General features: G+C 34.6%; 1 protein-coding gene across 3 annotated transcripts in view; it reads right to left on the minus strand.

Annotated features, from left to right (window-relative positions):
- The window catches only part of FSTL5 (follistatin like 5), an 803,737-nt gene that overhangs the window by 391,058 nt on the left and 386,873 nt on the right, over nt 1-25,806 (minus strand). For all 3 annotated transcript variants that reach the window (XM_057727977.1, XM_057727979.1, XM_057727978.1), the window contains exon 4: nt 11,744-11,940. In XM_057727977.1, coding sequence (XP_057583960.1) covers nt 11,744-11,940 — 197 coding nt within the window. The remainder of the gene's footprint in view (nt 1-11,743; nt 11,941-25,806) is intronic.

A 25,806-nucleotide genomic window follows, 5' to 3' on the forward strand; every position in this document is an offset into this window, starting at 1 on the left:
GCAAACTATTTTTCTCAAACTAATCATGACTGTGTCAGAATCACAATGGCCTTAGTAGAGTTAGAGTTCAGGGACTGTCTATTTTAAAGAAAGTACATCGCATTTGTGAGGCTGAGCAGAGGCAGATATATTCACTCCTTTACTTGACAAATATGTAGATTACATCAAAGCCCAAAGGGTCAGAAAGTAAATATACTCCTGTGGTAACAATACACATCTCCAGGCATTGGCTTTAAGTTTTTCCCACACCAATATAGGTTGGCTCTTCTATTACTTGGTCTTCCAGACAACTTCTTGTCCACTTTCTTTCTTCCTTTCTCCCTCTCTCCTTTCTTCCATCCCTCTTTCTTTCCTGTCTTTGCAACCACAATGTGCCAAGAATAGTTCTAGGGATGGAGATTAATTAGTAAGTGGGAATGACTCCCTCACAGAGTTAATATTCCAGAAAGGGTGAGTGGGAGCATGCAATCAATTGAAAATAAATAACAAGATAATTATGGATTGTCAACAGTGCTTAAAAATAAACAACATGAAAGGACAGAGGGTAAATAATTCATATTACAAATTATAATCATTTAATCATATATAACTGATGCTACCCTCCAATAGGTGCATGAAAAGAAAAGAATTGCATGAAAATAATCACATCTTCTAAGTTCTATTTTAGGTTTTGTAGCACACCTAACACAGTAGAAGACATTTAAAAAATCACTAGGGCCAGCATTAATTTTGAAAGACTAGCTGAAGAGAAAACATTTTTAAACCATTGGTGGGATGAAACTATCTTATTTTTAAGGCATTCTATCTGGCTCACAGGGATTCTTTGAGCAAGAATGCCAACATTTTTAACATACCTTGACATTCTAAAGGAAAGATGCTATGGGACTTCACTGGTGGAACGGTGGGTAAGAATCTACCTTCCAATGCAGGGGACATGGGTTTGATCCCTGGTCCAGGAAGTCTCCACATGCCATGAAGCAACTAAGCCTGTGTACCCTAGAGCCTGTGAGCCACAACTACTGAAGCCTGCACTCCTAGAGACTGTGATTCCCAAAAAAGAGAAGCCACCATAATGAGAAGTCTGCACACTGCAAGGAAGAGTAGCACCCACTAGCTGCAACTAGAGAAAGCTGGCACACAGCAATGAAGACCCAATGCAGCCAATAAATAAATAAATTAATTAATTAATTAATTAATTAAAAAACAAACAAAACAAAGGGAAGATGTTACAAACAATATCTTTAAAATTTTTAAAAAACTAAATTTTAGTTTTCAGATTGTCTTATGCTACCTTGAAAAGTGATAAAGAAAAATAAATGAATATTTGAAACTAGTTACTAAGGTTTCCAGACACAATTGAAATCACTGTTTCTCAATTGTAGCCCTGAGCTACACCTAAACTAATAATACAGGCCTTACCTTTCTCTTTTAAGTGCTATTTGTTGCTGTTATTATTATTCTGAAATCCTTAGCACTTGAAAGGAAATTCCCAGCTCTACTAGGATCACCTACTGGCATTGCCAATGCCATTCTAACACCTGGTTTCTGCTGCTGACAGGTTTATGGAGTTTTTAAATGTTGAATAGGATTAATTACCATGGAGCTCCCAGAAAGTGCTCACTTATCTCCTTCCGTACCCACACAAATGCTTATTTATTTGCACTTAGTTTATTCACACTAAAATAGCTTTTATCTATGAGGCAAAACAATCCTTACCAATCTCATTGTAAATAAATATGTTGACTAGCCACCAGAACCTTTTTAAAAATCTTTAAAATTTTAATAGGCTTAAAAACTCAAAATAAAGATTAAGTGTCAATTCCCTATGTAAAAGTTCTAATAATTTTTAAAGAAAATTGATATGTACAGTCTGCAAAGACATCAGCACCATGCCCATCCTGTTAGCTTAAAAATATCTCCTGTTATTTTTTCTTGTTTTTTATTTAATTATGTAAATGTATTCACATAGGGTAGTCATTGAGCAAATAGCTTTTTAAGTCAAATATATATATATATATAACATAATAATCTAAATCCTAACAAGTAGTTCTTTTTATTATTTTAATAAAGAGTAGGCATGTGTGCACATTAGGAAAAAATATTTCATTCTAATATGTATTCCTAATGTGAATCAGCTTATTAAGATGACAGACTCTAAACAAAGAAAAAAGCTAAATCAATATCTCAATACAGCTGCTTATTTAAACTCAGAATCATGAGGGAATGACTTTGCTTATTTAAATCCATGGGTGGTTATTTTATGAAATGGGGAGAAGGCTGAGGAACACATTTTCCAAGCCATTGGCACCATTTCCCTTCAAGAACCCTATGTTGGCTGCTTTTAAATTAAACAAGGAGGATTTTAGACTAAGGGGACTCTAACGCCTTGATGTGTAGTAATCCAACCAACACCTAAGCCTGTAAATGCCTCAAGGTTATGAAATCAAATGTTAAAGGCAACCAATTATGAACAACTAACTAGGCTTTAATCTGTAGCCAATTAGTACTTTCCTAACTTTGCTTTCACCTTCTCTCTATAAAAGTTTTCCCTAGCTCCCCTCTGCAGAGTGCTTTTAACCACTTCTGCTTTGGTGCTGCCAGATTTGAAGGGATTTTTGCTCAAATAAAGGCTTAATATTTTAATATGCTTCAGTTTATCTTTTAACATTGCTAATAAATTCAAGGGTGCCATTCTGCATGTGAAGTCTGCCCAAGTATCCCCTCAATTTATCTGGGGGAGCAAATAGATGGGACCATGATGCAAGAAGTAGTTGTCCTTCTCTAAGGGACAATTTATACAAATTCCCTTGTGCTTCAAACCCTGCTTTACCTCTGTGACCCTATAAAATCCAAGTCTTCCCATATTACTGTGCACATTTCCCAATCTGACCTAATCTCCTTTCCTTTCCAACTCAAACTCATCATAATACCTTCTGGAAACCCTGTTCTCTGATCAGAAAATTCTCTTTTGCCTTCTATTTCTTATGAAAACATGTTCTACACCATATTGACTTTAAGAAGATCTAGCTACCCCTAGAGAAAACCATTTGTCCAATAATTTTAACAATTGGAGGCTAATTTCTTTTTCTCACATCTATTCTACCTCAATGGAAGGAAGATGGTCAAAAACTAAATCATTCCCTATTGGCACTTCTGGATTATTTCCTCTTCCCAAATGAGTTTTCTTTTGATAGATAGATAGATAGATGATAGATAGATAGATTTATAGATAGATAGATAGAAGGTAGATGATAGATTGATAGGTAGATAGATAGAAAATAGATGATAAATAGATAGATAGATAGATGATGGATAGACCAATAGAGAGATAGATAGATGATAGATAGATAAATAGATAGATATATAGACAGACAGACAGATAGGCAGATGGATGGATGATAGGTAGAAAATACTCTTTTGAATGCCAGGTCACTCAGCTACATAATTTTTTCCTATTCTCTCCCCATAATTCACCAACAGATTTACCTCTCGATTCACAATATTTCTGTCTACCTAACTCTTTATCAACACTCCCAGCAACTTCAAAATTCATATGAATAAATGACCAGGAAGAGTTCTATGCTTCTTTTCATAATACGTGATTTTTAACCTTCTCTCTTCCGATGACTTTTTCCTACATGCCAGCCTGCTAAGAGGAATGTGATCATACCTTAGGTCACTTTATCCTGAAATCTTTATTTCAAGCATTACAGATCTGTTTTAGGCAAAACATGTTCTTAAAACCATAAATGTGCTGCTGTATAGCTAAGTGCCTGACCACACTAGTCCCATGCACAATACTTAGGGGAGAAATTTTGTTTGTGGTTATGTTTCAAATAAAGACTATACTTCACGTTTGTTAAGGCTTTTGCAGTGAGCTATTATCCTATGAGACATGCATTTGAATATTAAGCAAATTTGGAGCATATTGCTACAAGGACAATTTTTATTGAAGCAAGCATTAGTGAAACTCAGATTTCACCACAGACCCAAAGAGAGCCCTGAATTCTTACTGTTGGAGGAGGCAATTTAAGAGAAGCAGGAGAGAGATACAAATAATAGAAGTAAACCTCAGACACTTGTTTAGATTTGAGGAGTGGAACTAAGAAAGAACACCAAACAAGCAAGGTTTCACACCATCAGCCTGGTCTTCAGGAAGGGCCAGAACATTTGATTTTGCCTTTAGTGCACAGGACTGGTTACTGGCTGAGATCATTCAGTTCTACAACCTCATTCTGAATAGGATTCAGACAGCACAGCACAGATTTAAGAAAAGATATAGGGCCACCCAGACCAAAATAAATTAAATGTCCATTTACCCATTTTCAATAAGAGAGGATAGACATTTTAAAACAAAAATGCTCAAAAATGCTTTAAATGTGATAGAAATCTTACCTTTGTCATACAGTAATTAAGACATGTATATGGGAGAGTAGAGAGTGATCATGTGATGTGTTCCTGTAAACAAGCAAATTTGACCTACACCCAGCCCCCTGTCAAGTCTCTCCTATCATCCAATGCTGTATCCTTTGGGGAGGCAACAATTCTCACCAAGGAGTGAAAATAGACCTGATACACACTTGAGAAAAGAGAGGGATGTGGCTCTGAGGTATAAAAAATAAGACAGAAGATGGAAGATAGGAATTTCTACTAGTCTCAGGGACCGAAGGCTTTTTTCCCAAGGAAAGGGTATGCCAGATATTGGTTTTTGATCTTGCTTTTGTTGTATTCTATAACTTGCCATTAGCTTTTAAGAAGGCAGATAGATGTTGGCAACTATTGAGTGTGATGTATTTGGTTATACACATTTAGGGGGAGAATCTAAATAAAACAGAAACATATTGTTTTGTGTAATAAGGAATTTGGAGCCCCAGGGAAAGTTAAGGAGTTGAAACTGAGAGATAGACTTGGGTCCTGTATCTGTGGGGTAGGACAGGCAAGGCATGCTCTGGACAGAGCACAAGCAAAGGAAAAGTGTACAAAGTACTTCATCTAAACTAGAATCTAATCTTTGATTTGTGTAACATGTGATATAACCCCATTCTCTATCACTGTTATACATCTTCAATCATTCAGCCAAGTGTACATTGCTTTTTGCAAATGGATTGCATCTGTGTGTGGGGGTGGGGGGTGGGGGGGAAGTTGGGGGAGGCTGTGTGTGTAGCTCAAAGAGAAATGCAAAAGTAATGACAGACATCTGGATTGTAGTAATGTAATAGTATTATATTTAAATTGTAAAATAGTTAAAGCATATTGTTTCTTTCATAACATATATATATGTGTGTATATATATATGTGTGTGTGTGTGTGTGTGTGTGTGTGCCTTACTCAAAATATTGCTTTCAGTTATTGATTATAACTCAGTTTTATGGGCAAGAAAAAAACTGCATGGAGACTTCCTAGGTGGTGCAGTGGTTAAGAATCTGCCTGCCAATGCAGGGAACACAGGTTTGATCCCTGCTCTAGGAAGATTCCACATGCCACAGAGCAACTAAACCCATCTGCCACAACTACTGAAGCCTGCGTGCCTAGAGCTTGTGCTTGGTAACAAGAGACACCACCACACTGAGAAGCTTATGCACCACAATGAAGAGTAGCGCCTGCTTGCCACAACTAGAGAAAACCTGCATGGAGCAATGAAGACTCAATGCAGACAATCAAACAATAAATAAATTTATTAAAAAAAAGAAAAAAATGCACAGAATTTGGTATTTGATAGTTTGACAGGCAGAGATCTTTTAGTATAAGATATATCAGCATCTTAAAAAAAGCAATATATATATATATATATATATATATATGATATTTATTTTAAGTTTAGTTCAATTTAATACCATATCTGTTAAGGCAGGAGCCCTATGTACTCTAAGGAAAATGGCCAATATCACGATGGTTGCAGAATGATGACATGTACTTGTCTGTAGCCTAAGACCCAGAATTTAACATTCATGCTAGTTACATGAGATAAATAGGTGAGTATTTCAAATAAGCTGAGCAAAATTAAAAAAAAAAAAAAAAAGCTACCATATATTTTTGCTAATTTCCTGGAAAAACCAAACCATTTTTCTTCTTTTGTAAGAACCATTTTTTTCATTGTAAAAAATGGTATTAAAACTTTTGCAGAAATCAAAGATGACACAAACAGATGGAGGGCCATACCATGTTCTTGCATTGGAAGAATCAACATTGTGAACATGACTGTACTACCCAAAGCAATTTACAGATTCAATGCAATCCTGATCAAATTACCAATGGCATTTTTCACAGAACTAGAGCAAGAAATCTTATGATTTGTATGGAAACGCAAAAGACCCCGAAAAGCCAAAGCAATCTTGAGAAGGAAACATGGAGTTGGTGGAATCAGGCTTCCAGACTTCAAACTATACTACAAGGACATAGTGATCAAGACACTATGGTACTGGCACAAAAATAGAAAGGAAGATCAATGGAATAGAATAGAGAACTCAGAAGTAAGCCCAAAAACATATGGGTGCCTTATCTTTGACAAAGGAGGTACAAATATACAATGGAAAAAAGACAGTCTTTTCAATAAGTGGTGCTGGGAAAATTGGACAGCTACATGTAAAAGAATGAAATTAGGACACTTCCTAACACCATACACAAAAATAAACTCCAAATGGATTAAAGACCTACATGTAAGGCCAGACACTATAAAACTCCTAGAGGAAAACATAGGCAGAACACTCTATGACATACATCAAAGCAACATCCTTTTGGACCCACCTCCTAGAATCATGGAAATAAAATCAAGAATAAACAAATGGGACCACATGACACTTAAAAGCTTTTGCACAGTGAAAGAAACCATAGACAAGACTAGAAGGCAATCCTCAAAATGGGAAAAAAATAATTGCCTATGAAACAACGGACAAAGGATTAACCTCCAAAATATACAAGCAGCTCATGAAGCTTAATACCAAGAAAGCAAATAACCCAATCCACAAATGGGTGGAAGACCTAAATAGACATTTCTCCAAAGAAGACATGCAGATGGCCAACAAACACATGAAAAGATGCTCAACATCACTCATCATCAGAGAAATGCAAGTCAAAGCCACAATGAGGTATCACCTCACACTGATCAGAATGGCCATCATCACAAAATCTGGAAACAACAAATGTTGGAGAGGGTGTGGAGAGAAGGGAACTCTCTTGCACTGTTGGTGGGAATGTATGTTGGTACAGCCACTATGGAAAACAATTTGGAGGTTCCTTAAAAAACTACAAATAGAACTACCATATGATCCAGTAATCCCACAACTGGGCATATACCCAAAGAAAACCATAATTCAAAAAGACACATGCACTCCAATGTTCATTGTAGCACTATTTACAATAGCTAGGACATGGAAGCAACCTAAATGCCCATCAACAAATGAATGGATAAAGAAGATGTGGTATATATATATACAATGGAATATTACTCAGCTATAAAATGGGATGAGATGGAACTATATGTAATGAGGTGGATAGACCTAGAGTCTGTCATACAGAGTGAAGTAAGTCAGAAAGAGAAAGACAAATATTGTATGCTAACTCATATATACGGAATCTAAAAATGGTACTGATGAACTCAGTGACAAGACAAGAACAAGGATGCAGATGCAGAGAATGGACTGGAGAACTCGAGGTTTGGTGGGATGGGGGGTCAAGGGGAAGCTGAGATGAAGTGAGAGAGTAGCATAAACATATATATATACTACCAACTGTAAAATAGATAGCGAGTGGGAAGTTGCTATATAACAAAGGGAGTTCAACACGAGGATGGATGATGCCTTAGAGGACTGGGACGGGGAGGGTGGGGGGGAGTTGAGGGAGGGAGGGAATATGGGGATATGTGTATAAAAACAGATGATTGAACTTGGTGTACCCCCAAAAATAATAAATAAATAAAATGAATAAATAAAACTAAAAACAAACAAACAAACAAAAACTTTTGCATATTTAATAAAGTGTATACAGATTTCTGGGTTATAATGGTTTTGAATTAACAGTATTTGCCTTGTTCTTACCTACCACCCCATGTTAAAAATGCCAGCGATGAGCTGGATGAAAATTTTGATCAGTTGTTTATTCGCTAACTCACTCATGTGCAACCTTTTTATTTCCTTTAACATCTGCAAGTTAGATTTGAAAATACATTTAGGGCTAACATTTACATCATTTTTTCTGTATACTAGTTATGTTTCTAAGTTTGCATTTTCAAAATAATAATATTATGTCCAATTTGCATATGAGGTAGTATTATCATTACCAATATACAGAAAGTGAAATTGGGACACAGAGAGTTTAAGAAACTTGCCAAAAGTTGCACAGGTATTAAATAGTAGAGGTGGGATTTGAACCCATGTTCTATAATCAAAGTTATTAATCACTATGCTATGATCATAAAAATGATCATTTTTGAAAAAAATCCTAGGACTTCACCAGCATAGGGCCATATGCTCCTTTGCTATTTAAAATATTCTCCTTTGATCTTTTGAATGCATATACCATCTTAATCTTTGTTGACTTCCCTTCTTCAATTATTACCTATTTTAACTCTTCCAGACCTTTAATTATCAAGGACAAATCTACCAGTGTTCTAACATCAATTTTATCAACTTCATAAAACATGATTCTTTTGAAAGTACAAAATTTCACTTTCGATAAGTTTGCATTTATAGTTGCATATTTTCAATGTGACAAAACCAGCCTCAGATTGAAAAACTGAGTGTGTGATTACCGGCATTCACATTAAGCTAAAGTGCTGAAGAGGTGGATCAAATGAAATCTATGTCTATTTTAGCAAATGAACTTTCTTGCTATGATAAGTTGTTAACTGGAATATTATAGATCTACCCCCTTTATCTACTGCTTTTTTATAATCTAATTCTTTTCTCAACTAGAAAGACCTCTAGTTTTTAGTTTACTTGAAAATCTGCAAGAGAAGCTTTAGAATATGTACTCGTATATACAGTAAGAACAAATATGTGCAGCCAGCTTTTATGCTGCATTTATAAAACCTCAAAGCCAAATAATCTTCTTTAATTTTTTACTTGTCACTGGCAGGATCTTAGAGCTACATGTTACAATTCTAATAATAGCTTGTAAATTTCTAACAGACAACATTAACATCCTTTCCCTTTTTACTCTTTTAAATTATTTTGAAATTTGATATTAAATTATGATATTACATGTTGCCAAGTAGATTATTAAAGTTATCCATACTGTTGGCTATAATACTTGGCACACAGTTTCTTCAAAAGCACCTGTTACCTAAAAATACACAAGTCAAAAACAATATTTGTCCTATAAATAGTTAGAAATGTATTGTATCTTTTCCATAGTGCTTGTTACAACCTTCTGGCTTTTTCATAGCTGATTTCTGACAGATGATATGCTAACATTTCTACTCTATAAAGCTAAAGGAAGGACTGATTTATGTGGCCTGTGTACAGGAGGAGTCAGTAGATATTACCTTCCCAGATGTTTCCTTGTATGTACCTCGTGGATGGTCAACATACAGGTGGGATTCTGAAGATCCTTTCTGCTCTCACATGATAACTTTCAGATGAATTTAAAGGACACTTTTAAGATGTAAAAGTGAGTTCAAATCACAGGAAACAGGAAAAACAAAACTGAGCTCTGTAGCAGATGGCTTTATTATGGGTTGAGTTGTGCCCTTTCCAAAGATGTTAAAAGTCTTAACTCTGAGGACTTCAGAATATAACCTTTTTTGGAAATAGGGTCACTGAAGATATAATTAGATGATGTAAGATGAGGTCCTGATAGAGTAGGGTGTACCCTTAATCCAATATGACTGATGTCCTTTGAAGAAGAAAGAAGATGATGTGAAGACAAATACACAGAGAGAAGCTATGTGACTGCAGAGGTGGGGACTGGAGTGATGTGCCTACAAGCCAAGGAATGCCTGTCTCTACCTGAAGCTGAAAGAGGCAAGAAAAGACTCTCCTCCAAGATGCTTCAGAGGGAGCATGGACCCTGCCAACACCTCAATCTTGGACGCTGAGTCCAGAACTGAGAGAGAGGTTGTTTGAGCCACCCATTTTGTGGTACTTTGTTATGGCCACCCTAGGAAATGAATATAAACTTGGATGTAGCAGAAACTTCAAACAATTATAGATGAGTGCTGTCAGTGCCATTTTCCAGTGATGAGTAATTTTCCCTTTGGACTGAGAAGTGGGTCCTAGATCTGGTCAGATCATGTGTCATACCCAACTAGTTGTTACAGTAATGTATACATGTTAATAAAAACTAAAAAAATTATAAAATAAAAAGTAAGATACAAAACCAAAAACACAATATATTTGAATATGTCAGATACATTGATCAAGGTGACATGCCTTAATTATATATTCATTTAACTGAATTATGCTGTCAACTCTTACTAGCATTGTAAAATTCTAGTCTCATTCTTGAAAAATAAATTGAGATATATAACAACATAGATATCTTAATTAAAAGTTTTCTAATTTTAAATTACAAATTTAAATTCAGTGTCTGGGATTTAGTAACTGCTCAATAAACGTAAGTTGAATTAAAGAAGATAATGAAAATGGTGTATATTTTAATTAACTGGAGTGACAAGTCAATTTGCTCACAAGGTCACTTTGATATGAAGTCTCTAAACTAAGTTACACTATCCCAAAGCTTGAAATACTTGCATAACAAGACCGATATTCCACACAGTTGGATTTTTTAAAATAAGTCATAAAATTAACTATGAAATATGAATGGCAGGATGTTGTAGAAATAGACAGTTGAGATTTTTTTGAAAACTGTATTCACTGTTAAGCATGGCAGCAAAATCCACCTTAAGATCCTCTATAGGAATTATCAAGGAGTCAGCAACACTCCTCAGCGTTACCACCGATCTCCTAGTCACCCTGGATTGGCTTCTTCTCTCCACTGTTCAATAAAAACCAATATATATTTTTGGAGAAATCTTATGTCCCTTATTTTACATTTCCACCACTATCCACAACTGGTTTAGGTTCTTAAATCTGGATATTTCAATTTCCTTCAGTAGTCTATCTGGCTCAGTAACATACACATAAAAAATATTTCTAGTTTTCCAAAATGGCTCACATAAAGACCTTTTGTTTATTAAAATATTCTCTTTAATAAGAAGTTATCTATCTATCTATATATATATATATATATATATATTGTTTCAATGACAATTTTCAAAGAAATGAAGTTTAATAACATAGACATAATATTAAAACCAGATTAAATATACTTGGTCTGTGATAATTGAAATAGTACTGGAATAAGTCAATAATTTAATACTTTCTTAAATCACTTATCTATATTATGTTATAGATGTACTCAATTGCTATTCAGTAATGCCCTTGAATACCAGATAAAAAGCTTCCATTGACTGATAGAAAATTAAACATTACAAAACTCCAGAATATATCTGGAGATATTTTATAAATTCTATAAGATAGAGAACTGGCAATTGCTTTAGATGTTTAAAGTATGGAAACCAGTCAAAAGTAGGTATCTCTTTTAAATTGTACAATATCATATAAATGCTACTTAAAATTAATACTGCTGATAGAGCAGTCCAATTTTTCTCTTAAAATATTTTATGCCTATAGTCAAATAATATGAATAAAAATAATTTTATTAATAGAGTATAAATTCACACAAATGTAAATGTATTGCATATGCTATACTTAAATAAGCTTGTTAATTTAGTCATTAATCATACCTGAGTTAGTTCATTAATATCTACAAGTCCATTACTGTCAGCATCAAAATACTTAAACATTTGATCCACCAGCAACTTCTTCCGAAATACATCATCACCACTGGGGTTTTCATTGTCTTGTGTAATATATTTTCGATTTTGTAAATCTAAAAGCATGCTTTTCATCTTGCTGTATTCGGTGGCCTTGCAGTTATCTCCTGTAACAAAAGAACCAAGTTATTTTCAAAGCAATATTATTGAAAAGGAATCATTTATTTTATTAATGTTTAAAGCTGATTTCTAGTAGATAACATACTTTGCACATAATATTTGCATTTCTAATTGCAAAATTTACTACCTGTACAAGGAAAAAAATTATAGGTTATTTACATGAGAGTATAGGAAATTGTCATTAGTACTAAATCCAATAACAACATATATACTGTGTTTTCTTGATGCCAAAGTCTTTGGTTCTATGATGTACATGGAAAAACATCATATCTTCAATTGGCGCCAATGTTTAAATACACTTAGTTTAACTCCTCACTACACATGTTTATAGTAATTTCACAGGTTTTGAACATGGGGTTCAAGGAGATGAAATGGCTTGCCCAAACAAAGGATTATATTGTGCTGAATTTTGCACTTAAACTCATAAATGTCTGGGTCCAAAATAGTACAGTTTATATATATTTACATTTGGATTTGTTTTGAAGAAGTTTTTGTGTGTGTGTATTTACATTTTTTCTTGATTCTGTTTCTAACAATGCTAAGCTTGTATTTGTTTTCTCGCAAAAGTTTACTTATTTATTAATTTTTCTGATATTTATCTATCTCTCCTTTTAGAGTCTTGGTGTATAATATGATATATGTTTGCATTTTGTATCTTGAAGTTTTAACTTGCCAATATCATTTCCACAACTAAAGTATGAGCTTATTGAAATAACAATGAATTACAGATTTTCAGTATCTCCCACAAAATAACCAGCAGGATACTGGAAACTTCACAGTTAATGAAAATAATTGCTTGGCTTAATATCTTTAAAAATAACTACAATTGCTCTAATATCTCGACATTATTTTACAAAGAATTTTTCTTACTAATGTCCCCATGCTGATGTCTTTATAAATAACAAATTGAAATGAAATGTGCTAACTATTGATAGTAACTGTGTTATAAAATATATACAGAAAATACAGTGTGAAATGTAATTTATAAATGAAAAAGTAAGCATTATATTAGCTGAGAATTTTTACAAGATTTTTTTTAGGAAAAAAATGTAACTTCATAAGTGTGGTTCATTTCAACAATTAGGCTGTGACAGAATCTACAAGATTTCTAAAGATTTTAAAATATAAAGAAGCATGGGGTTGAAAAACAATATTTGAAGCCTCATTCCCTTTCCAGGCAAGATGGAAAACAATCTTTTCCAGAGAGATGAGAGACTATCTTATTTTTCAAAGACAGTGAAACGACTTCTATTGCTCAGCAACTTTAGTATTTAGCAATCCTGTCAAGAACTTTTTTACAAGATGTAAACTTTGTACCACAGATTGTCAATTTTACATTATTTTGTGCTAAGTAAAGAATAATAATAAGAATATGTTTTCAAAATAGCACAGAAATCACTGACAAAAGAGAAAAGTAATCAGGTTTAGAGGGATAGGTAGCAATTTTGGCATCTGTGAAAACTGCATAAGAGGAACCTTCAAATACGTGTGCACGTGTGTGTGTGCTTCAGGAAGAGAGAGAAAACCATTCCAACAGCCCTCACTGGGATTTCTGTATTTGACCTTGGACCTGCCTGTCCTTTCCTTTAACTGTTGGGGAGAAGGAGAAATTGACCTGTGTCCATCCATGATGCGTAGATGAGAACATGGAAATAGAAATTGAATGGAGGGACTTCCTAGGTGGTGCAGTGGTTAAAAATCTACCTGACAATGCAGACGACACAGGTTCAAGCCCTGGTCCAGGAAGATCCCACATGCCATGGAGCAACTAAGCTCCACAACTATTGAGCCCATGTGCCGCAACTGCTGAAGATCATGCGTCTAGAGCCTGTGCTCCACAACAAGAGAAGCCATTGCAATGAGGAGCCTGCACACCACATTGAAGAGCAGCCCTCGCTCACTGCAACTAGGGAAGCCTGTGTGCAGCAATGAAGACCCAATGCAGCCAATAAATGTAAAAAAATAATTTAAAAAAAGGAAATTAAATGCAGAACATCTTTTAACTAATATTTGCAACTTGGGGTGAGGAGACACAATTTGGCTTTTTACACTCTGATTTTGATCAGAAATAATACCATCATCGCCATGCTCCCTGTGACCACTTTTATTTCCCAAACTGTAAATTTCCTAGCAAGTCCAGGCACGGAGGTGGTTGCTGGCCATCCAAAGAAAAGAAGAATAAAGATATTGCGGTTAAGGCTTTCATACACTATGGAAACATACAATGAATGATCATAAAATTAGGTACAATTTTGTAGAATTTAGAGATTTAAAATAATCTCTGTCACAGATTTTTTTAGGAATAAAGAGGTACATCTACTATTAATAATAGATTGCATGTAATGCAGTCTTTCTGTGTGCCAGGGAATTGATATGTATTAAATCATTTAACTCTCACAACAATCCAACCAGAAAGACCTAATAATTAACACTATTTTACAGATGAAGAACTAAGACACAGAGATTAAATAACTTGTTTAAATTTACAGAGCTAGAAAGGAGCACAGTGCAATATCTCTTTTAGCCTTTATTTTCTATTTTTCTCATCTTCAGAATTGTGTTTTAAAGTCAACTTATACTTGGACTCAGTAAATTTGTCCAAGGATTATTGGAAAAGTGGCAGACAAATATAATAATAAAATCCAAGCAATATCACTGCTTAAGTTGCAGGTAGAGGAAAAAAGAACTTGCAAAGGGAGAAAGAGAGAAAAAAGAATCTGAGAAATAGCAGGAAAACTATAAGAAAGTACTGAAGAGGAAGCTAAAGGGAAAAGAACTTTTCAAGAAAGACTGTATGATGAAATATTAAATGTTTCAGAATAAAAATAGGAAATAAAACATGCCCATTAGATTCCTTAAGTTGAAGGTAATTAGTGACAATAAAGGAAAATTTTAGTGGATAAATGCAAAATTCCTATTACAATGGATTAAAATGAGTAAAAATAAAATGATGATTTGGAAATATTAGATGTTTTTATAAGTATCAATGTGGAAAAAGAACTAGAATTATTAATGAAAAATAATAGATATTTAAAAATACACATCAATGCATATTAAGAAATCATGGCCTCATCCAAGAATAACTTCAGGAAGGAAGGTAAGAAATTTTAATTTGTTGTTTTGTTTGCTTTGATAGGATTCCTTTCTCAATACTTAATCAATCAGTGGTGGGCGGTGTTAGGTTGGTGGAGCAAAGGGATAGACAATTTTTCCTGGATTTGATGCTCTTAGAGACCAGTAAGAGATCTCTGCTCTCCCTGTTCTAGACACTGAGGACAAAACGAATGAGATTGCCACCAGGTGGGACCTATACCCTCTTCATGCCAATGAATGTAGTGATTCCAGGGCTGTGCTGACTCCATAGACTCACAGTCATTCTAGGGTAAAGTCCATCTGACCTTGATGGGGCCCAAAAGGAGGCAGAACCTCTGACTTTTTTTTTTTTTTCTATTTTTCTCATTTAAATAATAGATTCATAATTTTATTCCAACTAAACTATTTTTCAAAAAAACTTGCTTGATAATGCCACATGCCCAAAACATACATGTTATTCCTGTATTCTTATTACATGCACAAGTGCTCAAGTTTTGATTTTTTAAACTAATTTTTATTGGATTATAGCTGATTTACAGTGTTGTGTTAGTTTCTGCTATACAGAAAAGCGAATCAGTTATACATCTACATATATACACTCTTTTTTAGATTCTTTTCCCACATAGGTCATTACACAGTATTGAGTGGAGTTACTTGTGCTGTACAGTAGGTCCTTATTAGTTGTCTATTTTATACACTGTAGTGTGTATATGTCAGTCCCAATCTCCCAATTTATCACTCCCCCACTTTCCCCTTGGTAACCATAAGTTTGTTTTCTATATCTGTGACTCTATTTCTGTTTTATAAATAGGTTCATTTGTACCATTTTTTTTTTTTTTTAGATTCCACATATAAGCGATATCATATGATATTTGTCTTTCTCTGTCTGACACTCTGACTTTCAAATGACTGCACCTGTGTATTGGCAGTGCTTCTCCAAATCTCTATGGAACTGAGGAGAATTGCATTTTATACATTTTATATATTTGATAGCACAGCCGTCAGTTTTGAGTACATGATAAGTGCTCAAAATTATAGATTCTACCAATTATGCTTAATATTAGTTTTTCAAAGGTTGTAATTTGTTCTTATCTCTTTGAAATTACACTTTTATCCTACCCTCCCATTCTTCAGTAAAAAGTACCAATTCCTTTCAATATGAAAATAATCAAATGTAAGTATATAAGAATATTGTCTCTTTTTAGCATTTATAGTTTGAATTTGATTAATTTGACTCTAATATAAGCTGAAAGCTTAGAAATTAAAAGAATAAAAATTAAATATTTTATTATACCATCAATTATTTTCATGTATTAGAGAGCATATTGGAATTGTTTTTTCCTCAAATGTTTAAATAATTGTTAATAGAAAACTTTTACATCTTTTTAATTTGTAAACATTTTAAAAAATATAAACATTTTCCAAAATACTTTTTAGAAAAATACTTTGTATTTATAAAACATAAGGAATGTATTAAAACTTTAATATGTTGATTTAATATGCACATATGAATAAAATCAACATGGAAAACTATTGAATTTAAATTCATTTGTAAGTCATTAACTGTGTGTTTGAAGGAATTAAATTATCTTGGTTAAAAGTAGTCTCAACAGGGCTTCCCTGGTGGTGCAGTGGTTAAGAATCCACCTGCCAATGCAGGGAACATGGGCTTGAGCCCTTGTTTGGGAAGATCCCACATGCCACGGGGCTACTAATCCCGTGTGCCACAACTACTGGGCCTGTGCTCTGAACTCCACAAGCCACAACTATTGAGCCCACGTGCCACAGCTACTGAAGCCTGCACACCTAGAGCCTGTGCTCCTCAAGGAGAAGCCACTACAATAATCAGCCTGGGCACCTCAGCAAAGAGTAGCCCCCACTCACTGCAACTACAGAAAGCCCATGCACAGTAATGAAGACCCAACACAGCCAATAAATAAATTAATTTAAAAAAAGTAGTCTCAACAAAATTAAAATAAACTTTAATCTAAATGGAGTATCTACTAAAATGTGGAAAAAATAAGGGTGTAAATTGTTTTGTGTTACATAAACTTTACCTAAATATTCTTATTAAAACATATTTAGACTTACACATAAGATTAACGTAAAAATGCTGTTTCAGATACCATTCTAATTCTGGAAATTTACTAATACAAGCACACCTGTACATACCACTTCACAACTGGGTACATTTAAAAACCATGCTTTTCTCATGGAGAGGGAATTTTTTAAAACAATAGACTCTATTTTTCAGAGCAGTTTTATTTTCACAAGAAATTTGAGCAGAAAGTATGGATTTTCCATATATCTTTTGTTCCCCCTACATGCACAGACTCCCCCATTATCAACATCCCTACAAAAGTCAATGAACATACAGTGACATCATCACAAAAACCCCATAGTTTTTAAATATTAGAGTTCATTAAGTACATAGGGTTCTTGGTGTTATACATTCAATGGGTTCTGAAAAGTATATAATGACAGGTGTGCACCTGTATCATACGGGATAGTTTCACTGCCTTAAAGGTCCTCTGTACTCTGCCTATTCACCTCTTTCTCCTCCTTAATCCCTGACAAACACTGACATTTTTACTGTCTGCACAGTATTGCCTTTTTCAGACTGTTGTGTAGTTGGAATCATATCCAATATGTAGCCTTCTCAGATTGGCTTCTGAGAAGCCAATGCAATCAAGACTCCTCTGTGTTATGCCTTGTTAGCTCATTTCTTTTTTATCACTGAATAACATTCCACTGTCTGGATGGACCACAGTTTATTCATCCTTTTACCTACTGAAGTACATCTTTGTTGCTTCCAAGTTTTGGCAATTTTGAATAAAGCTCCTGTAAACATCCATGTTTAGGTATCTATGTGGACTTAAGTTTTCAAATCCTTTGACTAAATACTAAGGACCATAATTATTAGATTGTATGTAAGATTATGTTTAGTTGTGTAAAAAATCACCAAACTGTCTTCCAGAATGGCTGTACCATGTTGCATTCTCATCAGCAATGGATGAGAGTTCCTGTTGGTCCACACCCTTACCTGCATCTGGTGTTGTCAGTATTTTGGACTCACCATTACAATAGGTGTGTAGTAGCATCTCATTGTCTTACAGGGAAGTTTTTAAGTGAATGAGGGATTTCATTTACAAGAGGCTTCTGTTCCAGTACCTTTCCCCCACTCTCTACACACAAATACATGTGTGATTTGGCTTAATTTAATATTTCCTTAAACATTGTTGAGTAGTTAAATGAAAATGATTAAAAATACAATTAATGCAATTGACATGCTTACTGACTAATTTTGGGAATTAATCTTACTGGAAATAAAAGGAAAGTATGGTGAGTCAAATATTCATTCTCCAAATACATTATTCCTTAAGTTATAACTTTTGTCAGTCATTTACCACATTGTCATTGACAACTGTCTACATCTATACAAGCAGTATTAAAAATGGGTTTGATTTTCTATCTTGGCAAATGCGATCATGTATTCAAATTTCAATAAAGATGCTCTAGTAACCAGGTCACTTTGCTCTCTTTACCCTGAAAGAATATTAATTAACATCCTTTTGAGGGATGAGGTTAGGCATCCTATGCTCTGTTTTCAATTATATTCATCAAAGGTGACACACTTTGGAGCAAGTACACAGCTTACCTGTTACTATCCCCACTCTCATAATCCTTACAAAAACAATCACATATTATAAAGATGCAGAGAATACTGACGGAAAACACATCAAAATAAAACAGAGCACAGTAAAGTGATGATGGTTCTCTAGAATGTTCAGGAACCTAAGTGAAAAATATCAATTTATCTTACCTGAACTAAATACAATTTGTAATATTAATTATCATAATTGTTCAAGTGTGTGATTTTAATGTTTAATGAATTTAACAGTCTTTTAAGTCATTATGTTTATAGTCAAAACCAAGAAAATATATGCTCCATATGAAAAGACATACTTCCTATAGAACATATGATAGCTAATTCTGTCAAACAGTTTGAAATAAGTTTTTCCTAATTAATTATTATTTGTTTTCTGGCAATTTTTCTACAAATATTTTGTACACAATATGTAAGACCTTTCATCTTTTCACATTTTTACAATCACTATTAAAACATCAGTTCATATTGCCTTAAATATTATACCACATATTTCTAATAGTTCTTGTGTTAACCTGTATTTTACAGAGGTTTTTAATTTTGATTTATATTATCTGGATTTATATTACTTCAAGGAGTAAAGATAGATAAAATATATTCTTGAAATTTTAAATAATTTGATGAAAATAATTTAAAAATTTAACCAGGTTACAAAAAAGTGTCTATCACTGAATCAAGTAGAGTCAAAATGAAGACTCATGTAACTCCATTAAGAGCAGGACACAGTACTTCTGAACACTAAATAATCTTGTCCAATAATTTTATCACAACACTCAAATATGTGGTTTTCAATGAAAATTTTATTGTTTATATTTATCTTACAGAAGATATGCTATTCATATCTGTGAAGCCACAGGCATATAATGATTTAAATCTAATATTTACACAGCAATTATTGCATGCTGGCACTGTTCTAATTATTTTACAGATAGCTCATTTAATCTTTAAAATGATCCTATGAAGTAAGTATAATTAATATACCATCTCCTTGAAACATAATGAGCCCAATAACAGGTTTGACATTTGATTTCACATAAAAGATTAAGAAAATTCTGACCCTGTAATTGTAAGCCGATCATTTAGAAAGTAACTCAGACATTTCTCATGAGGTGCATGGGACTCATAAGGTGCATCTATTTCTCTTGGGAAGATAGAGAAGCTTTAATTAATCTTTCTTTTATGTTACTCTACAAATCTGTGTGAAATTCTGTCAAGAATTTATAATCTTCTGTGGACTGCCTGCATACATATAATCTGATATGCATATTCAATAATATTTCATGTGTTTTCTCTCCACTATATTGAGACAGAGAGATCTTTTGGTTGGTTGAATTTTTAATTTCCCCAACAATCATTAGGGACTCTGCATAATAATGACAGAAATGACTCAGCAAGCCTGTCTAAACATCATGATTTTTTATATGTACCAAACATCATAAATTCAAAAATGTGAATCAAATGATGATATAATTATGAGGGAAACTTGGTAAACTGCAATGATAGGGAAATTGTCATACTTCTAGATGGGAAATGTAGATCAAGCAGCTATTAAGCATAGTGCTTTGGTCTGGAGCAAACCCAGAAGTGAACTTTTGCAGGAATATAGTACTCTTCTTTAAGCATCAAGTTTAATGCTAAATTTATATACAGTAGAAGGTTAAGGTTGACTTAATTTCTTCCTGAAATTCATAGTTGGTATTAAAGGTTCCTAGTTATGAGCATATTCATACATCTTTTTCTGGTCACTGAGTATCCTATTCAGTCAAGAGTTCATATATGTCCTGTCTCCTAATATCTCAGTTGTCTAATTTATCACAGAAAAATATAAAAGTGATAACAAAAAAATAGGATTTCTTCTGTGGTTTCTACTGAGTATATTTTCTATATAGCCTATTCATTCTTTTCCATCAAGCAAACAAAAGGGATAATAGTCATGAGTGGGTATCAACCCCCAGCTATGACTTTAGCCTATTAAATTTAACATAAAGAAATACTCTTCCCCAAATACATCTAATTCTAATCAACAGTAAATATCCAAATACCATTATACACCAAACATTACAACAGTAACATTTACAGTATTGTTGTTGTTGTTTTGCTTTATGATAGATACGTTCATACAGGCTCAATGTTGAATTGGGTTAATATATGTAATGACTTATAGCTTGGATTTGGGAAGAGATCTCTTGCATGTATTGTATGTGGGCAGAACAATTCACCTTATTGGATTTTTTATCTCAATAGAATGACCATGTATGAATAATTTGTTTGAATAAATGTAACCTGTAGAAAACCATTTCCCTGGGGTAGTCAATATGTGCTGTCATGACTTCTTTTAAGAACAGTTGACCTTCAGGAGACATTGTCCATTGAGAATCCTTTGATACTTTATATTTTTATTGGTCATGTCATGGATGCTAGCATTAATTGCCTCCTCACCGACCCCAAACTGACCAAATAAACACAAATGATTCTATCAGTTTGTGTCTCTCTGTATAAAAGGATCACTCAGTGCTCTCAAGAGTCTTGGTAGTAACAGTTAAATAGTTCAATTATCAACAGAAGAACTCTTCAACTAGACATATATCTACCATTCTATACTATATAATTATTCTTTGGAATATTTCCAAAGTAGACCCCTATTTTTGCCTGAAATTTCAATAGCATAAAATATGATATTATAAGAACACTTGGTCAGGAGAAGAATCAAGATGGCAGAGTAGCAGGATGTGTGCTCACTCCCTTTTGCAAAAGCATCGGAATTACAACTAACTGCTGAACAACCATCGACAGAAAGACACTGGATATCACCAAAAAAAAAAAAAAAAAAAAAACCCACATCCACAGACAAAGGAGAAGCCACAATGAGACAGTAGGAGGGGCACAACTGCGTTAAAATCAAATCCCATAAATGCAGGGTGGGTGACTCACAAACTGGAGAACAGTTGTACGGCAGAAGTCCCGAGGGCTCTGAGCCCCACATCAGGCTTCCTAACCTGATGGTCCAGCAACAGGAGGAGGAATCCCAAGAGAATCAGACTTTGAAAGCCAGTGGAATTTGATTACAGGACCTCCACAGGACTGGGGGAAATGGAGACTCCTCTCTTGGAGGGCACGCAAAAAAGTGTGCTCACCAGGACCCAGGGGGAAGGAGCAGGGACCCCATAGGAGACTGAACCAGACCTACCTGCTGGTGTTGGAGGGTTGCCTGCAGAGGTGGGGGGCAGCTGTGGCTCACTGAGGAGACAGGGGCACTGGCAGCAGGGGTTCTGAGAAGTGCCCAGTGGTGTGAGCCCTTCCAGAGTCCACCATTAGCTCCACCAAAGAGCCTGTAAGCTCCAGGGCTGGGTTGCCTCAGTCCAAAGGACCACCAGGGTGGGAACACAACCACACCCTTTGGCAGACAAGCAGATTAAAGTGTCACTGAGGTCCACCCACCAAATCAGATTAAAGTTTTACTGAGCTTCACCCACCCAGCCCAGCCCACCATCAGTCTCTCCCATCAGGAAGCACCAATGAGCCTCCTAGACAGCTTCCTCCACAAGAGGGCAGACAGCAGAATCAAGCAGTATCAGCACTATTTCATCTTGTGGAACTGAAAATCACAGCCACAGAAAGACAGAGAAAATGAAAAGGCAAAATACTTTGTACCAGATGAAGGGACAAGATAAAACCCCAGAAAACCAACTCAATGAAGAGAAGATAGGCAGTCTTCCGGAAAAAGAATTCAGAATAATGATGGTGAAGATGATCCAGGACTTTGAAAAAAGATTGGATGCAAAGATTGAAAAGTTGCAAGAAAAGTTTACCAAAGACGTAGAAGAATTAAAGAAGAAACAAACAGAGATATGCAACACAATAACTGAAATGAAAAATACACTGGAAGCAACCAATAGCAGATTAACTGAGGCAGAATGGTGAATAAGTGACCTGGAAGACAGAATGGTGATCATCACTGATGTGGAAAAGAATAAAGAAAAAAGAATGAAAAGAACTGAAGACAGCCTAAGATACCTCTGGGACAATGTTAAACATGCCAACATTCGCATTATAGGGGTCCCAGAAGGAGACAAGGGAGAGAAAGGACCTGAGAAAATATTGGAAGAGATTATAGTTGAAAACTTCCCTAACATGGGAAAGGAAATAGCTACCCAAGTCCATGGAACACAGGCAGGATAAACCCAAGGAGAAACATGCCAAGACATAGTAGTCAAATTGAAAAAATTAAAGACAGAGAAAAGTTATTAAAAGCAACAAGGGAAAAATGACAAATAACATACAAGGGAACTCCCATCAGGTTAACAGCTGATATCTCAGCAGAAACTCTGCAAGCCAGAAGGGATTGGCACTATATATTTAAACTGATGACCAAGAAGAACCTACAACCAAGAATACTCTATCCAGCAAGGATCTCATTCAGCTTTGACAGAGAAATCAAAAGCTTTACAGACAAGCAACAGCTAAGGGAATTCAGCACCACCAAACCAGCCCTACAACAAATGCTAAAGGAACTTCTCTAAGCAGGAAACATAAGAGAAGAAAAGGACCTACAAAAACAAAAACAAAACATTTAAGAAAATGTTAATAGGAACATACATATTGATAATGACCTTGAATGTAAATGGACTAAATGCCCCAACCAGAAGACACAGACTGGCTGAATGGATACAAAAACAAGACCCATATATATGCTGTCTCCAAGAGACCCACTTCAGACCTAGGCACACATACAGACGGAAAGTGAGGGGAAGGAAAAAGATATTCCTTGCAAATAGAAATCAAAAGAAAGCTGGAGTAGTGATACTCATATCAGATAAAATAGACTTTAAAATAAAAAATGTTACAAGAGACAAGAAAGGACACTACATAAAGATTGAGGGATCAATCCAAGAAGAAGAGATAACAATTATAAATATATATGCACCCAATATAGGAGCACCTGATTACATAAGGCAAATGCTAACAACTATGAAACAGGAAATTGACAATAAAACAATCATAGTGGGGGACTTTAACACCCCACTTACACCAATGGACAGATCATCCACAGAGAAAATTAATAAGGAAACACAAGCTTTAAATGACACAATAAATCAGCTGGATTTAACAGATATCTATAGGACATCACATCCAAAAATAGCAGATTATACATTCTTCTCAAGTGCACATGGGACATTCTCCAGGATAGATCACATTTTGGGTCATAAATCAAGCCTTGGTAAATTCAAGAAAATTGAAATTGTATCAAGCATCTTTTCTGACCAAAATGCTATGTAATTAGAAATCAATTAAAGGAAGAAAACTGTAAAAAACCCAAACACATGGAGGCTAAACAATATACTACTAAATAGCCAACAGATCACTGAAGAAATCAAAGAGGAAATCAAAAAATACCTAGAGACAAATGACAATGAAAACACAAAGATCCAAAACCTATGGGATGCAGCAAAGGCAGTTCTAAGCGGGAAATTTATAGCAATCCAATCCTACCTCAAGAAACAAGAAAAATCCAAAATAAACAATCTAACCTTACACCTAAAGAAACTAGAGAAAGAAGAGCAAACAAAACTACAAGTTAGTAGACACAGATAAATCATAAAGATCAGAGCAGAAATAAATGAAATAGAGCCAAAGAAAACAATAGCAAAAATCAATAAAACTAAAAGCTGCCTCTTTGAGAAGATAAATAAAATCGATAAACCTCTAGCAAGACTCATCAAGAAAAAGAGAGAGAGGACTCAAATCAATAAAATTAGAAAGGAAACAGGAGAAGTTACAACAGACACCACAGAAATAAAAAGCACCATAAGAGATTACTACAAGCAACTATATGCCAATAAAATGGACAACCTGGATGAAATGGACAGATTTTTAGAAAAGTATAATCCTCCAAGACTAAATCAGGAAGAAATAGAAAATATGAACAGACCAATCACGAGTAATGAAATTGAAACTGTGATTAAAAATCTCCCAACAAACACAAGTCTATGACCAGATGGATTCACAGGTGAATTTTATCAAACATTTAGAGAAGAGCTAACACCCACCCTTCTCAAACTCTTCCAAAATATTGCAGAGGAAGGAACACCCCCAAACTCATTTTATGAAGCCACCATCACCCTGATACCAAAACCAGACAAAGATACTACAAAAAAAGAAAATTACAAACCAACATCACTAATGAAATTAGATGCAAAAATCCTCAACAAAATATTAGCCAACAGAACCCAACAACACATTAAAAGGATCATGCATCATGATCAAGTGAGGGTTTATCCCTGGAATGCAAGGATTCTTCAATATACACAAATCAATCAATGTGATACACCACATTAACAAACTGAAGGATAAAAACCACATGATCATCTCAATAGATGCAGAAAAAGATTTGACAAAATTCAACACCCATTTATGATAACAGCTGTCCAGAAAGTGGGCATAGAGGGAACCTACCTCAACATAATAAAGGCCATATATGACAAACCCACAGCAAACATCATTCTTAATGGTGAAAAACTGCAAGCATTCCCTCTAAGATCAGGAAAAAGACAAGGATGTCCACTCTCACCACTACTATTCAACATAGTTTTGGAAGTCCTTGCCACAGCAATCAGAGAAGAAAAAGAAATAAAAGGAATCCAAATTGGAAAAGAAGAAGTAAAACTCACTGTTTGCAGATGACATGATACTATACATAGAAAATCCTAAAGATGCCACCAGAAAACTACTCGAGCTAATCAATGAATTTGGTAAAGTTGCAGGATACAAAATTAACACACAGAAATCTCTTGCATTTCTATACACCAACAATGAAAGATCAGAAAGAGAAATTAAGGAAACAATCCCATTCACCATTGCAGCAAAAAGAATAAAACACCTAGGAATAAACCTAACTAAGGAGGTAAAAGACCTGTACTCAGAAAACTATAAGACACTAATGAAAGAAATCAAAGAAGACACAAACAGACGGAGGGACATACCATGTTCTTGGATGGGAAGAATCAACATTGTGAAAATGACTATACTTCCCAAAGCAATTTACAGATTCAATGCAATCCCGATCAAATTACCAATGGCATTTTTCACAGAACTA

Source organism: Hippopotamus amphibius, chromosome 3 (assembly GCF_030028045.1).
Source record: "Hippopotamus amphibius kiboko isolate mHipAmp2 chromosome 3, mHipAmp2.hap2, whole genome shotgun sequence".
Classification (NCBI taxonomy): Eukaryota; Metazoa; Chordata; class Mammalia; order Artiodactyla; family Hippopotamidae; genus Hippopotamus; species Hippopotamus amphibius.